Below are 13,795 nucleotides of genomic sequence, written 5' to 3'. Positions count from 1 at the left end.
ACTCTGCTGAACAAATTGCCCTATATCAGCTCTAGAAATCATACAGTGTCGTGCTCTCTTATTTGTCAGTGTTTGATTTTGCAAAGGGACACATTTCTGTTTAGCCAAAGTGAGCAGAGATGCCTCGTACTTGTGTGAACAGTGCAGATAACTTCTACTATGTTTGTGGTGAAGTGACTTTTGCATCACAAAAGCGCAGTATAACCACTATGGTTAAGAAAGCCTATCACCTTTATTTTGGCTGCAAAATTGGAGATCAGGACAAGAGGTGGGCCCCACACATATGCTGCAACACTTGTGCAACAAATCTTCGCCAGTGGTTGAACAGGAAAAGGAAATCTATGCCTTTTGCAGTGCCAATGATTTGGAGAGAGCCAACAGATCATACCAGCAATTGTTACTTCTGCATGGTACCTCCAGTTGGGAAAGCTGTGTCAAAGAAGAAAAAGTGGACTGTGCATTATCCAAACATTCCATCAGCTATACGCCCAGTACCCCACGGAGAAGGACTGCCGGTTCCTGATGCACCAGAATCATTCTCACTTGAGTCAGACAAGGAAGAGGAAGAGGATGAAACTTCTGGTCCGGAACCATCAATGTCACAGGACCCACATTTTCTCCCATCCTCCTCCTCTGAACCACACCTCATAACACAAGGTGAACTGAATGACCTTGTCAGGGATTTGGAACTACCCAAGAGTAAGGCAGAGCTGTTGGGCTCCAGACTACAGCTGTGGAATCTCCTGGCAGGTGATGTTAGGGTTTACATGTTCCGTGACCGTCAAAAGGATCTTGTCCCATTCTCCTTCGTGGAAGGTGATCTTGTAGCCTGCAACAACATCGATGGTGTGATGGCAGCCCTCAACATCGTTCACGATCCAGATGAGTGGAGACTGTTCATTGATTCATCGAAGACGAGTCTTAAAGCTGTTTTACTGCATAATGGCAATGTTTTGCCATCAATTCCAGTTGGTCATGCAGTCCATATGAAGGAAACCTATGACAACATGAAACAACTTTTGAGGTGCATAAACTATGACCAACATCAGTGGCAGCTTTGTGGCCATTTGAAGGTTGTTGCTCTCTTGCTTGGTCTGCAGACTGGATACACAAAGTACTGCTGTTTTCTCTGCGAATGGGATAGTCATGGAAGAGATTCCCACTACATCAAGAAAGATTGGCCACTCCGACAGTCATTGGAGCCTGGGAGGAAAAGTGTTCAGCATCCACCACTTGTTGAATCAAGGAAGATTTTGTTACCACCATTACACATCAAGCTGGGTCTGATGAAGAACTTTCTCAAGGCCATTGACAAAACACAAGCAGCTTTCAAGTACCTCCATGGAAAATTTCCAAGGTTAAGTGAAGCTAAGATAAAGGAAGGTGTCTTTGTTAGTCCTCAGATTCGTGAACTTCTTCGAGATGATGCATTTGACCATGCACTGCGTGGCAAGGAAAAGACGGCATGGAAAGCCTTCCAGTTAGTGGCAATAAATTTTCTCGGAAACAACAAGGCAGACAACTACAGGTTGTTGGTGGAAAACCTCCTCAAGGCATACAAAAGCCTTGGTTGCAACATGTCACTAAAGATACATTTTTTGCACTCTCATCTAGATTTTTTTCCACCGAACTGCGGAGCAGTGAGCGACGAGCACGGCGAGCGATTTCACCAGGACATTGCAACAATGGAGAAACGCTATCAGGGCAAATGGAGCCCATCAATGCTTGCAGACTATTGCTGGACAGTGACAAGAGATGCTCCATTAATGAATACAAGAGACAAGCCAAGAAGCGCCGAGTAGACACTGAATAGGACTAAACTATGTACATAATAGTTTTTTGCCTTTTGTTGCATAATAAATTTTATTTATATAACCCTTTTGCTGATTTTTAAAGTGTTACATAAACAGGACAGGTGAAATATTATCATGTAAAGCAACCATAAACACATGAAAAGACCTAGGTTTACAATTTATGATTAAAACTCTACTATCTACACAATATACATAGACATAAAATGTAAAAACTTAAATATCTTAGAAACAGTAGCCAATCAGTTGTTTTAATTGTCATATTTGAATTCAGCACATCAAAATACATAATAAATAGCACATTTTATCTCTGAAGCAGACGACTTCTCAAAAATTGTAGACCAGTGTTATCAGTGCCTAGCACAATTAGGCCTTGATAGGGCCTCCGGTCATTACTGTCAGGAACCGGGGTGTGGACAGTCACACCAATCGATTGGAGCAGGAGTCAGAAGCTGGGAAACAGAACCAAGGGTCAGAACCAGAGTCAGAAGCTGGATGCCTGAGCCAAGGGTCGAACCATAGTCAAAGCCAGGAATCAGAGCAGAGCACCAGAACCAGGGTATCTGGAGTCAGAGAAGGCAGGAGCAGATCTGAGTCGAAGGCAGGAGCAAGGCTGGGACAGGGCGAGGAAACAGGGACCAGGAACAAGGCAAGGATGCAGGAACAAGGCAGGGTCTGTCTCAGCAGCAGGTCAGGGATCTACCTTGTTGCACAGACAGGTTTCTGGAACTCCCTCCATGCTTAAATAGTGTGTCTGAACCAATCAGATGTTACAGGGGGTGCTGCCAATTGAGTTTCCATAGGCAGCGCTTCCTGTGATGTCCAGTCTCCCAGGGTTTACAACTCATTGGTCATGGCTCTGCCATGGCTGCTGGGGGGTGGCATGAAAGCACTGGTCATCGGGTGCCCTCCAGACCTGTATCTAGCTCACTGGATCCTTGTATCACTCCCCCCACCCTTTAGGGGTGCTCCTGGGGCATTGTTGGGCCAAGCTTCTCTGCATAGGCATCGACTCCGTGGGTGCTGCAGGGCTGGAGCACCCACGGGGAAAAATTAGCGGGTGATCCGTACCCATCGTCAGCCAAGCTGCCCCCACTCCCTCCTCACCTGCTCCTCCCCCAAGCGCACCGCGTCCCTGCTCCTCCCCCTCCCAGCGCTTCCCACCCGCTGCCTAACAGCTGTTTGGCAGCACTTAGGACTTTCCGGGAGGGAGGGGGAGGAGTGGGGACACGGCGTGCTTGGGGGAGGAGGTGGTAAAGAGGCGGGACGGGGACTTGGGAGAAGGGGATGGAATTGTGGTGGGGTGAGGGTGGTGCAGGGGCGGGGGGGGGGGAGGTTGAGCACCCACGGGGCAGAGGGGAAGTCAGCCCCTATGCTTGTCTGAGTGATCCTTGTGAAAGCTCTGTACAAGTTCAGGTGTGTGAACATTACTAGCAGATTCCCAGAACTGCTCCTTGTGGTCGCAGCCTCCCCAGTCTTTGTGCTACCATAGCCTGCCCTGTTTCAATTTGGAATCCAATATGGCATGGACTTCACATTATTTGTTGTCTTGAGCTGTTCAGAGGTGGGTCTTGAGCGACCAGACAAGTTTGGCGGTTTTGCAGAAGCGGGCTGGCATGCAGGCTATTCGCCCCAAGAAATATGGGATAAAATGCTGATAAAAATTTGCAAAACATAGGAAGCGCTGCACCTCCTGAGTATTCCAGGGTACTTCCCAGTTGCAAATGGCTTCCACCTTTTTTTGGGTCCATCCTAATGCCTTCCGGGGAGAGGATGTACCCCAAAAACTCTGTGGCAGTTTGGACAAAGATACCTTTCTCTAATTTTGTATATAGGCTGTGCTGTCGCAGCCTCTTCAGTACATACCTGACAGGGCATTTGTGCTGCTCATGGTTTTCTGAAAAAGACAAGTATATCACTGTGGTAGATGACTACATACTGGTCCAGAAAGTCTCTAAACACATCATTAACAAAGATTGAAAGGTCGCAGGGGCATTAGCCAGTTAAATGGCATCATCAGATATTCAAAATTCAGGTCCAGAAGAGTGCACTTATTCCCCACCCGGATACACGCAAGGGTCAGAGCTGAGAGTCAGAACCACGGTATCTGGAGTCAAGGAAGACAGGAGCAGAGCTGGGTCCAAGGCAGGACCAGAGCTGGGACAGGGCGAGGAAACAGGGACCAGGAACAAGGCAAGGACACAAGAACAAGGCAGGAGCTGTCTCAGCAGAAGGTCAAATCTGCCTTGTTACACAAATGGCTTCCTGGAACTTCCTTCATGCTTAAACAGTGTGCCTTGGCCAGTCAGAGGTCATGAGGGGTGCCACTTATTGGGTCTTCCATGGGTGGCACTTCCAGTGGTGCCTAGTCTCCCAGGGTTTACAGTGCATTGACCACAGTTCTGCCAGGTGGTGGCATAGAAGTGTTGGTCACTTAAAGACATGGGTCCTAGCCCACTGCAATACAAATACATAATAATATATAGTCTTTTCCTTCTTTAACTCTCATTCAAATTCAGCTCAGGTGAATAGTCACTGAAAGTTACTATCAACAGGTGGCTGTTCGGTGCTTATGTCTCTCTAATCTATCTAGACATCTACACCGAGTTCATCACCGTGGCATGTTTCATCACTGGGCCTACATGTAGTGAGTTTGGTGGTGTTATTTCAGATTCCAGTAGACAGGTGTCCAAACAACCACCCTGTTAAGTGGCCATCTTATTGGCAGTCTAAGCAAAAACAGCAAGGATTGAAGGGACGTGGAAACTGAACTCCCTTTCATCTGTAGACTGGTACCTCTTGGTTTGGTTAAAGAACATCTGTTTGGGAGCTATTATAGCCATCAGTCTCCAGGCTGGCAAACCAGCATTTTCTATGAGCATAACAAATTATGTGAAAATACCCCAAAATTATAAAGCCCCTATAAGTACTGCTACCTCCAGGAACAGTGGAACAACCTTAGGCAGTTGAGTGATTGAACACTGCTGGTCTTAGGTTTTGGTGGATTTTTTCCCTCAAGCTTTACAATCTTGGCTTGTCAAAATATCAATTTTTAAAAGATTGAACAGCTTTGAATTGCTTTATCATACAATACACTCTGGTGAATCAGGAAATCTGTTTAATTGGAACATCTTCCAAAGAATCATTTTAAGCCTGATAAAACTTAATAGCAATGACTGGTGCATACACTGTCCTTCATATTACTTTGAACTTGAGCCTTTCATGATCTGAGAGCTCTAAGCACTTTACAAACCTTAAATTAGGGCTTGGTTTATATTTGAAAGTTAATTGTGGATCAAGGTAGCGTGTCAATTTAAAGCACAATAGCTGTTCTTGATTAACTGCATGTGTGGACAGGCTTATTCTGGAACAAGAGTGCCTTGTCCCTGTTTATGGTAATCCACTTTGAAAGTGGATAATGCTGAACAGTAACAAGGCACTCTTGTTTCAGAATAGAAGTGTCCAAACATGGAGTGAATCAGGAACGGTTGATCAGAAATAATTCTAGTGTAGATGAGCCCTATGCTTTGCAGCTCCTTTTTGAGGTGGGTATTATTATCCCCATTTTACATTGACAAAATGGAGGTCCTAAAGAAGAGGAAGGATTGTGTAGGAAGAAAGACAGTTGTGTGGTTCAGGCAGTGGACTAAAACTCAGGAGCATTGGATTCAACTTTCAGCTTCACCACAGATTTCCTGTGTGACCTTGCACAAGTCACAGTCTCACTGTTGCATTATGATACAGTCTTTATTCACATGACATTCCACGGGACGCCTGCCTCATTCAGTGCACAGGATGGATGGTGCTCAGCTAAGGAGCAGCTGTTCAGTATTTTGTTTTGTCCTTGTTCAATGTGTGTCCCTAAGCTCTATTTACTGCGCACTATTCAAACCTTGCTTTGCAGACAGAATTATACATTTCCCCATGAGCTTTTCTATGGAAATCATCACTATATTGTCCGAGTGCTTCACAAACATTAATACAATTATTTTCAGAACTCCTTTTGAGATGAATACTCCCATTTTATAAAGCTAAGTAACTGAGGCAAAGAGAGATTAAGGTCAAAAGTATCTGCTAATTTTTGGTGCCCAATTTGAGATACATAGTGCCTGATTTTTCAGGCTATTCAGCATTATATAGCACTTTAAGCACAGCTCCCACTGACTTCAATCACATCTGTGAGTGCTCAACACTTCTGCAAATCAGACCCCAGGGTAACAAATTGGGCACCCATAAAATGAGGAACACCCAATTGGTGCCTACTTGTGAAAAGTTCAGATTAGGTGACTTGCCTAGCATCACACAGGAACTCTGTGGCAAAAGCAGGGATAGAATCTAATTTTCCAGAGCAGGATTCATCTGCTTTAAACATGAAACCATCCTTTCTCTTCCTGCAATCTTATGCCTCATTCACTACATGCCTTCCAAATTCTGCAACAGAGGATGCATTGGTCCTACAGACAACAGTCTCCTTCATTATACAGTCCTGATTCATCCCCAGAACATGTCCACCCTGTGCACTGAAAAAGAAAGGGTCCTGTGGAAAAAATAGGTTGTGATCATGTAATTAAAAATGTTTCATAATGCATATGCACAAAAGGGGTGAGTTAAGATTGTACACACAGCCTTAATTCTGGCATTTCCTAAATTTTGAATGCTTAACTTTACAACCTAATAATGTTTTTAAAAACATTTTGTGTGTAATTTTCCAGATTTTTAATAAAAGCTAACTGAAAAAACAAAAATTCCAACATGTGGCATCATATTGACACCCACAAGGGTGATCAGCAGGGTTGGAACCTTTACATCCACTGCATAGGCCTCTGCCACTTGAGTTAAAAGAGTAACTTATAGCAGTAGTAGGTTGTTATCCTCTATGTGAACCACCACTAGGAGGGATGAGAGAGACATGCTTTGTTCGTGGGTTTCACAGATGTTCGCTGTCAGTAGAGGAATGGGTGTGACTCAGGAATCTTGAGTTCCAGTCCAAGCTCCAGAGCTGAGCGAGTTCTATTGGGCACAGATTCTTCTGCCCATTCACCCCAAGTGTGATCCTATCCCCTCAAATCTGTTTTTATCTTAGTCCTATCACTTCCTGACCTCTGGCTTCTCATATCCGTCCCATTCTTCTCTCCTAGCCAGTCTCCGCTCTTCAGGCTGTTCATCCCTGTCTTAGTCTGCTTGCCCAGCAAGTCCTAGGATCACTCCTCCATGCTCCCCATCCCGGTTTCCCCTCTCAGTCCCATTCTCATTTCCTTCTCAGCCCCAGTTCACCCCTGCTGGCTCCTCATCCAAGCTGTCCTTCTCCCCCACTCTGGCCTCCAGCCACTCCCACCGCCAGCCACATTCCTTATCTCTACTGGACGTCCCAGTTTCAGTGTCATCTCCCCTGCCCTGACTTCTTGTTCCAATCTCTTTGACCATCCAGTGCCAGTCTCCCCACAACTGTCGGGCTCTTGGTCAGATCTGTCTCCCTTCTCCTTACTTTCTTTCCTACACTTCACTGGTTCTCAGTCCCAGTTGCCCAGCCCAGCCTCCCCCTTGCTCCTCTGATCTCAGTGTCTCTCCTCCCCATCGCCTACTGGCTCCCCGTCTCGTTATCCTCCATTTTCTTCCCCAGTTCCCAGTCTCCTTGTCTAGCCAGCTGTAGTCTCCTTGCCCAGCAAATCCTAGTTTCCCTCCGTCCCACCAACCTCCAGTCCCCGTTCCCTCTCCCATGCTCTTTGTCCCAGTGTTCTCCTCCTGCTCCTCCCGCAGGTCCAGCTCTTGTCCCCTCTGCGTGGGAATACGGTTGTTTCCTCCTACACACTGCTTAAGCCATCAATGAGCACACAAGAGAGACAAGCTTCCTGCTCTCAGTTCTAGTGCCCAGACTTGGACAGAGCCTGCAGCAGCCCACAGCTGCAATGCAGGGAAAATCCTGCTCAACCCTGGGCTGGAGCATGCCCAGTGTGGATGGTATCTTCAGGGAATTTAGCTGCTAAAATCTAATTCCCTACTGAGACTCATAACTTTGCCAAATTTGGGCATATTTTCATGGAGATGGCAAAGGCCAGACCTTGCCAAATTTCACATCCCTGCTCCAAAGCACAAGAGCACTAGAGTCTTTCAAAGAAAAAGTTGCCAGAATTTTTTAACATGGCCAAAACAATGTATTTTTCCCTAGCCTTGTTCTCAGAAACAGCTGAACTGTTTTGGCTGAAATTTTCCAAAACAATTCAGCCTGAAGCAGACACCCAGCATGGAAAATTTCAGCCCAGTTAAAGTTTGTCAAAGTAAGCAGCAGCTGAAAACAGAGTCTTATAATAGTGAATGTTGGGCAACCTTAATAACAAGTGGTGCTTCCAGCCCCACCTGTATGAACAAGAGTAATTGTGCAAGGTCCTGCTGTGAGTCAGCAGCATTGGTTGGAATAGAATCTAAGACTTATTTCCCAATCGCTTGCTGGTCTAACCATTAGGCTGCTCCACCATAAACCGTTTTTAAGAGATGCCTCCCTTCCTCTTGTTACAGGTACCTGTATTTTTATAAACAGACCGTGGACCTGCTGGTTGAGAATGGGATTGTGTGCACCGAAGAGGTCACTCTTCCTGTGGTCTCCACAGCTGTTTCCCACCTATGGCAGAATCTGCCAGAGGAAAGGAGAGACAGCGTCTTGCAGTACTGTAGTCAGAGACAAAATATACTCCCAGATCCTAAGGCAGCCTGCACTGAAGGCAGTGTGAGGAACAGCAGAGCTAATAGTCAGGAAGCCAGTGGTTCATTGGTATCCACGCCCGAGGAGGTAGGTGGCAATTACTACTAGGCTTCCTGCTTCAGAAGTTCCAAACTGCAGGAAAGTTACTAGCTACACTGAGTGTGCATCTCTTAAAGGGGAACACATTATTTTAATTAAACCTTTCCATAAGCAGTATAATACACAAGTGAATATCATTAACGGCATGGCGGTAAATGTTTACATTGAATTCTCTCTTACTCCTTAGCAGATCCGTAACCTTGCTCTCCTGTGGCTGCCAGTTTTTCAGTTTTGTTAAGGTATCCCCAAGTACACTGGGCTATTAATGCCAGTAGTACTGCTGTTCTGCACTGAAGTGAGGAGTCTGTAGGTAATGGTTAAGTTTGCTCCAACTTATGAGAGAGGGAGCAGGGCATCACAGTTCAGGGCAACTACACCCATATTCCCCCTCTGTGGTGTAACAAGGGCACACACTCATGGGCGGCGCATGAACCAACTGTTGGGGGGAGGCTAGTCCCTGCCCCTTCTGCCTGAGGCCCCGCCTCTCCCCCACCAGTAGCCCCTGGGCCCTCCACCCCAGCCCTGGGCCGCCCAAGCACCCAGAGTCCCAGGCGGGCGGCGCAGCCCCAGCACCGGAGAACTGGGTGGGCGGCGTGGCCCCGGAGCCTCATCCCCAGTGCCTCAGCCCTGAAGCACCAGGCAGCGTGATCATCGGCCCCAGCTGCAGGCCACCCTAGCCCTAGACGGGGGGAAGAGCAGGAAGCCGGAGGCAGTATGGGGGTGGAGTGTGGGCAGGGCCACACCGGGCTGTTTGGGAAGACTTAGCCCTGGCCTCTGATACCCGCTGCCCATGCACGCACTGTAGGCTCCCTGCTCCTCAGGCGTCACCGCTCTCTTGGGTGAAGACACATCTCTCTCCCTCCTGACTGGGGGTTTTCCACGCTGCACAGTTCCCTGCCTGCACTGTGTTATTCCCACCAAGCCAGACTAACTAAAAACAGGCCATCACCAGTGCTTTGCTTTCTCTTCAGAGGCTATAAACAGAGGTTATAAGTTACCACGCACCTCTTCCTCAGCAAAAGTTCCTATATGCATATTACAAGCTTACTAGTCTTGTGGGGTCTCAATAGGCCAAAGTCCTTCCAGCCATTTCCAGGAAGGATTGGGGACGCCCTTGGACAGAAGGTCCTGTCCATTTGCCGGGTCAGAAAGGAGGCCCTGAGTCAGTTTAAACTCAGGCTATATATCCAAAAGTCCATCCTTTGTTGGCCTCTGGAGAATCCAGTCTGAACCAGTGTATGTGGGCCTCTCTGGGTGGTGGTACTTCTCCAGAGGTGTTATAGCCTGAGTGAATTTGCCTAATCACCCCCACTGTTCTTAGTTCTTGAAGGGCTGTGGTCACCCTCCCCCATGGAATTACATACAATCCCTGGCCCATAATGATACATAAAATTAATCCCAAAGATATTGCAGGAAATGGCCATATCTGTCAGGGGGCGTAAGGATAAAGATGACATACACCTACCTTCGCCTCACAAATCCTGCTTAGAACACAGCTATGCTGGACCCAACGATCAGCTCCCAGATCGTAAGGATTTTCTTTATAATAGCATTTTATAACAGTGGGTAATAAAACTGGATTTAACTTTCATACACCAGCTTCCCCACTCCAGTGTAGTCAATTGTGCAACTGAAACTGCCAGTCCAATGCATGGAGGGGGGTCTCAGCTGAGATGGGAAGTCAGTGACCACATGATGGTTGGAATTTTTTAAAGAGAATAAGCAGAAGGTAATTGATTGTAAACATTTGTTGAAATGCTGTTTATTTGAGTGCTCAGCTGCTCAAAGAAAGGTTGAGTACTTTTTTAGTGGTGTTTTAGTAGTATTTACCTTTAATGCATAAGTGCATTGCAGCAATAAGCCATCTCAACTGGAAGGAAGTTAGGCCATTTATGTAACTGGCCTACTTACAAAATGGTATTGGAGGGTTACATGTACACCAGGAGTAACAATGAACATAGCAGGGTGGGTGGAGGAGCTCATGGAATTCTACAATGCAGTGTTGGAATTTGGAGCACTCCAGGCTTCATTGCAAGCTGGCGCACACAGCTGAATGAGATTGTGTGGGCACTGGCTGATACAGCTGAGATCTTTGGCTGAGCACATCAGTAACAGCTAGCAAAATACACCTGGTCCACACTAACCCCCCACTTCGAACTAAGATACGCAACTTCAGCTACGTTAATAACATAGCTGAAGTCGAAGTACCTTAGTTCGAACTTACTGCGGGTCCAGACGCGGCAGGCAGGCTCCCCCGTCGACTCCGCGTACTCCTCTCGCGGAGCAGGAGTACCGGCGTCGACGGCGAGCACTTCCGGGATCGATTTATCGCGTCTAGACAAGACGTGATAAATCGATCCCAGAAGATCGATTGCTTACCGCCGGACCCGGAGGTAAGTATAGACGTACCCATAGACTGGGAAGCACTTGTATAATCCCTGCTTTTCATTGAGGTATTTGTAAACCATTGGCCTAAATCCAGTTCCTGAAAACTAACAGTCTGGATGGAACTGATGGACCTTTTGCCCCATTGTGTAGTAATGAAAGTAATTTATTTCTGCCTTTACAATATATTATTGGTCCAGTCTAGGAAATAAGCACACCTGTCTAAGGGGAAGAAAGATTTCCTAGATTTTAAAGACTTAATTATCCAAAACTGTCATAGACTGGATAACATTGTGCAGTGGCTAATAGTTTTGACATCTAAAATGTTTTCTTTTGTAGATACTATTTGAAGATGCATTTGATGTTGCTGCTGGCTTCCTTGACAGAAATGAGACTCAACAAGCATCCAGTCCAGGGTAATTATAAACACACCCAGTCTGCTAGCCAGCATCCTCATCCTTTGATGCACATTAATAAGGCAGCTTCCATATTTATGTCCTCCTCCCTTAGGTCTGTTAAAGACAACTGCTTGCAGCAACTTGCTCATGATCATACCATTTGTTAAGGTGTAAGAATTGGTAAGCTTGCAATTAATAGACATTTTACATTAAAATGGAAAGTACCCTGTGTGTTAATCTCAAGAATTCCCAATTAGTACCAGACATGGGATCTTTTTGATTTTCTTCATCAGCATTTGTAGTCATCCCCACTGTCGCAATGTAGGATTCCTAAAGCTGTCTGTTGTTTCCCTCACAAGATCTAAAGAGGCCAGGAGGTGTCCTCTGGATAAGTTAGCTAATTTTGAACTGTGTTCTCCTCCCGTGGAACAAAAAAAGTCTTTTTAGTAGGGCTGTTGATTAATCGCAGTTAACTCATGCGATTAACTCAAAAAAATTAATCGTGATTAATTGCACTATTAAACAATAGAATACTAATTGATATTTATTAAATATTTGAGATGTTTTTTACATTTTCATAGATATTGTATTCTGTGTTGTAATTGAAATCAAAGTGTATATTTTTATTACAAATATTTGCACTGTAAAAATGATAAAAGAAATAGTATTTTTCAATTCACCTCATACAAGTACTGTAGTGCAATCTTTGTCATGAAAGTGCAACCTACAACTGTACATTTTTTTTTTGTTATATAACTGCACTCAAAAGCAAGGCAATGTAAAACTTCAGAGCCTACAAGTCTACTCAGTCCTACTTCTTGTTCAGCCAATCGCTAAGACAAACAAGTTTGTTTACATTTACAGGAGATAATGCTGCCCTCTTCTTATTTACAGTGTCACCAGAAAGTGAGAACAGGCATTCGCATGGCATTGTAGCCGGCATTGCAAGGTATTTATGTGCCAGATATGCTAAACATTCATATGCCCCTTCATGCTTCGGCCACCATTCCACAGGACATGCTTCCATGCTGATAATGCTCGTTAAAAAAATAATGCGTTAATTAAATTTGTGACTGAACTCCTTGGGGGAGAATTGTATGTCCCCTGCTCTGTTTTACCTACATTCTGCCATATATTTCATGTTATAGCAGTTTCGGATGATGACCCAGCATATGTTCATTTTAAGAACACTTTCACTGCAGATTTCACAAAACGTAAAGAAGGTACCAATGTGAGATTTCTAAAGATAGCTACAGCACTCGACCCAAGGTTTAAGAATCTGAAGTGCCTTCCAAAATCTGAGCAGGATTGTAATCAGGCGTGGACTCACCCCTGCGACGCCTCCTGCTGGTCGTACCGGGAATTAGCTCACCAGCCTTTGGAGCGCCCTCTGCAGGCCGGTGATCCGCCTGTCGTTGGCCCCGTGTCCCTCCCGGACCCCGGTGCCCTTGGCTTAGGTGCCCCACCTCCTATCCCAATGTCACCTCAGTTATGGCTACTGCCAGTCACCATCTAGCCCCTGCGCCCTGGGGCAGACTGCAGTCTATCAGCCAATCATCACCGGCAACAAGGGGTTTGGACTGGCTGCCTTTACCCACCCTCAGGTTGCCCCTCTGCAACCCCAATACCTATGTGGACCTGGGACCAGGCCCTGCAGCCTGGGGAGTTGCTGGCCTAGGGCTTCCCAGCCCCAAGGCCTTTCCCCAGCCCTGCCTTACTCTAGGTCCCTGGCTGAGTTCCCTGCAGCCAGGCCTGTCTCTCTCTCTCCTGTCAGAGGGAGACTGCTCTGCTCTGGCTACCCTGGCCTTCTTATAAGGCTGAGTGGCTCAGTTTGGGGCATGGCCCAGCTGCAGCCACTTCCCCAATCAGCCGGGGTTTTGCCCCTTTACACAGCCCCAGCCCTCCGCAGGGCTTTTCCAACCCCTTCAGGGCTGGAGCGGGCGTTCACCCCGCTACAGGGATGAAGTCTGGAGCATGCTTTCAGAAGTCTTAAAAGAGCAACACTCCGATGCGGAAACTACAGAACCCAAACCACCAAACAAGAAAATCAACCTTCTGCTGGTGGCATCTGACTCAGATAATGAAAATGAACATGCGTCAGTCCGCACTGTTTTGGATTGTTATCGAGCAGAACCTGTCATCAGCATGGATGCATGTCCCCTGGAATGGTGATTGAAGCATGAAGAGACATATGACTCTTTAGCCCATCTAGCACATAAATATCTTGCAAGGCCGGCTACAACAGTGCCAGGAGAACGCCTGTTCTCACTTTCAGGTGACATTGTAAACAAGAAGCAGGCAGCATTATTTCCTGCAAATGTAAACAAACTTGTTTGTCTGAGCGATTGGCTGAACAAGAAGTAGGACTGAGTGGACTTGCAGGCTCTAAAATTTTACATTGTTTT

General features: G+C 46.2%; 1 protein-coding gene across 1 annotated transcript in view; it reads left to right on the top strand.

Annotated features, from left to right (window-relative positions):
- The window catches only part of STRA8 (stimulated by retinoic acid 8), a 36,340-nt gene that overhangs the window by 10,927 nt on the left and 11,618 nt on the right, over positions 1-13,795 (top strand). Inside the window, exons 6-7 of the mRNA XM_065397503.1 lie at positions 8,325-8,595; positions 11,332-11,408. Coding sequence (XP_065253575.1) covers positions 8,325-8,595; positions 11,332-11,408 — 348 coding nt within the window. The remainder of the gene's footprint in view (positions 1-8,324; positions 8,596-11,331; positions 11,409-13,795) is intronic.

The sequence above is a fragment of the Emys orbicularis genome, chromosome 1 (genome assembly GCF_028017835.1).
Source record: "Emys orbicularis isolate rEmyOrb1 chromosome 1, rEmyOrb1.hap1, whole genome shotgun sequence".
Lineage (NCBI taxonomy): Eukaryota > Metazoa > Chordata > Testudines > Emydidae > Emys > Emys orbicularis.
Note: the sequence above shows the minus strand (reverse complement) of the source record. Positions and strands in the feature narration are given on the sequence as shown.